At 37.5% G+C, this 566-nt stretch overlaps 1 protein-coding gene across 1 annotated transcript in view; it reads right to left on the reverse strand.

Annotated features, from left to right (window-relative positions):
* The window catches only part of ncs1b (neuronal calcium sensor 1b), a 16,846-nt gene that overhangs the window by 14,176 nt on the left and 2,104 nt on the right, over positions 1–566 (reverse strand). The window contains exon 2 of the mRNA XM_008336924.3: positions 460–484. Coding sequence (XP_008335146.1) covers positions 460–484 — 25 coding nt within the window. The remainder of the gene's footprint in view (positions 1–459; positions 485–566) is intronic.

Consider the following 566-nt stretch of genomic DNA (forward strand, 5'->3'; position numbering starts at 1 on the left):
AAAAAATAAAAAGTCCCCGAAATGCCTTAAAATGCAAGATTAGGTCCTAAAACATGCTGCCAAGTGATTATTTTGTGTTTTAAACTCCAAAAAGTATTTTTTATGAATATTTCAAAAATCACCCAAAACACGCCTTACTATAGCCTTACCATCGTGAAAAAATCTCAAAAAATAAAAAGTCCCCGAAATGCCTTAAAATGCAAGAATATGTTTTTTTTTTTTCTGTCTTTCCAACTTGTAAAGTCTCTGAGTCTCAGCCGAGCTTCAAAGTTGTTCTATTTTTAGAACCACATCTGTCTCCGAGGTAGAACTTTTTACACCAACTGTCTCACCAAGCAAAGCTTCGGCAGAGAACGACCCACGTGACCAGACTGGAACACGGTGACATATACTGTATGAACAGGTATATTTACATATATATGTGTGTGTGTGTGTGTAGTAATAAAAGCCCAGACTCACCACTGCTGCACCTCCTTCTCTGTAACTGTGGGAAACACAAACATTTACATTAGAAAAGCCTGCGTTTTCTAAACACAGTTGACAGAACACACACACACACACACACA

Source organism: Cynoglossus semilaevis, chromosome Z, assembly GCF_000523025.1.
Source record: "Cynoglossus semilaevis isolate Cse_v1.0 chromosome Z, Cse_v1.0, whole genome shotgun sequence".
In the NCBI taxonomy this organism is placed as follows: Eukaryota; Metazoa; Chordata; class Actinopteri; order Pleuronectiformes; family Cynoglossidae; genus Cynoglossus; species Cynoglossus semilaevis.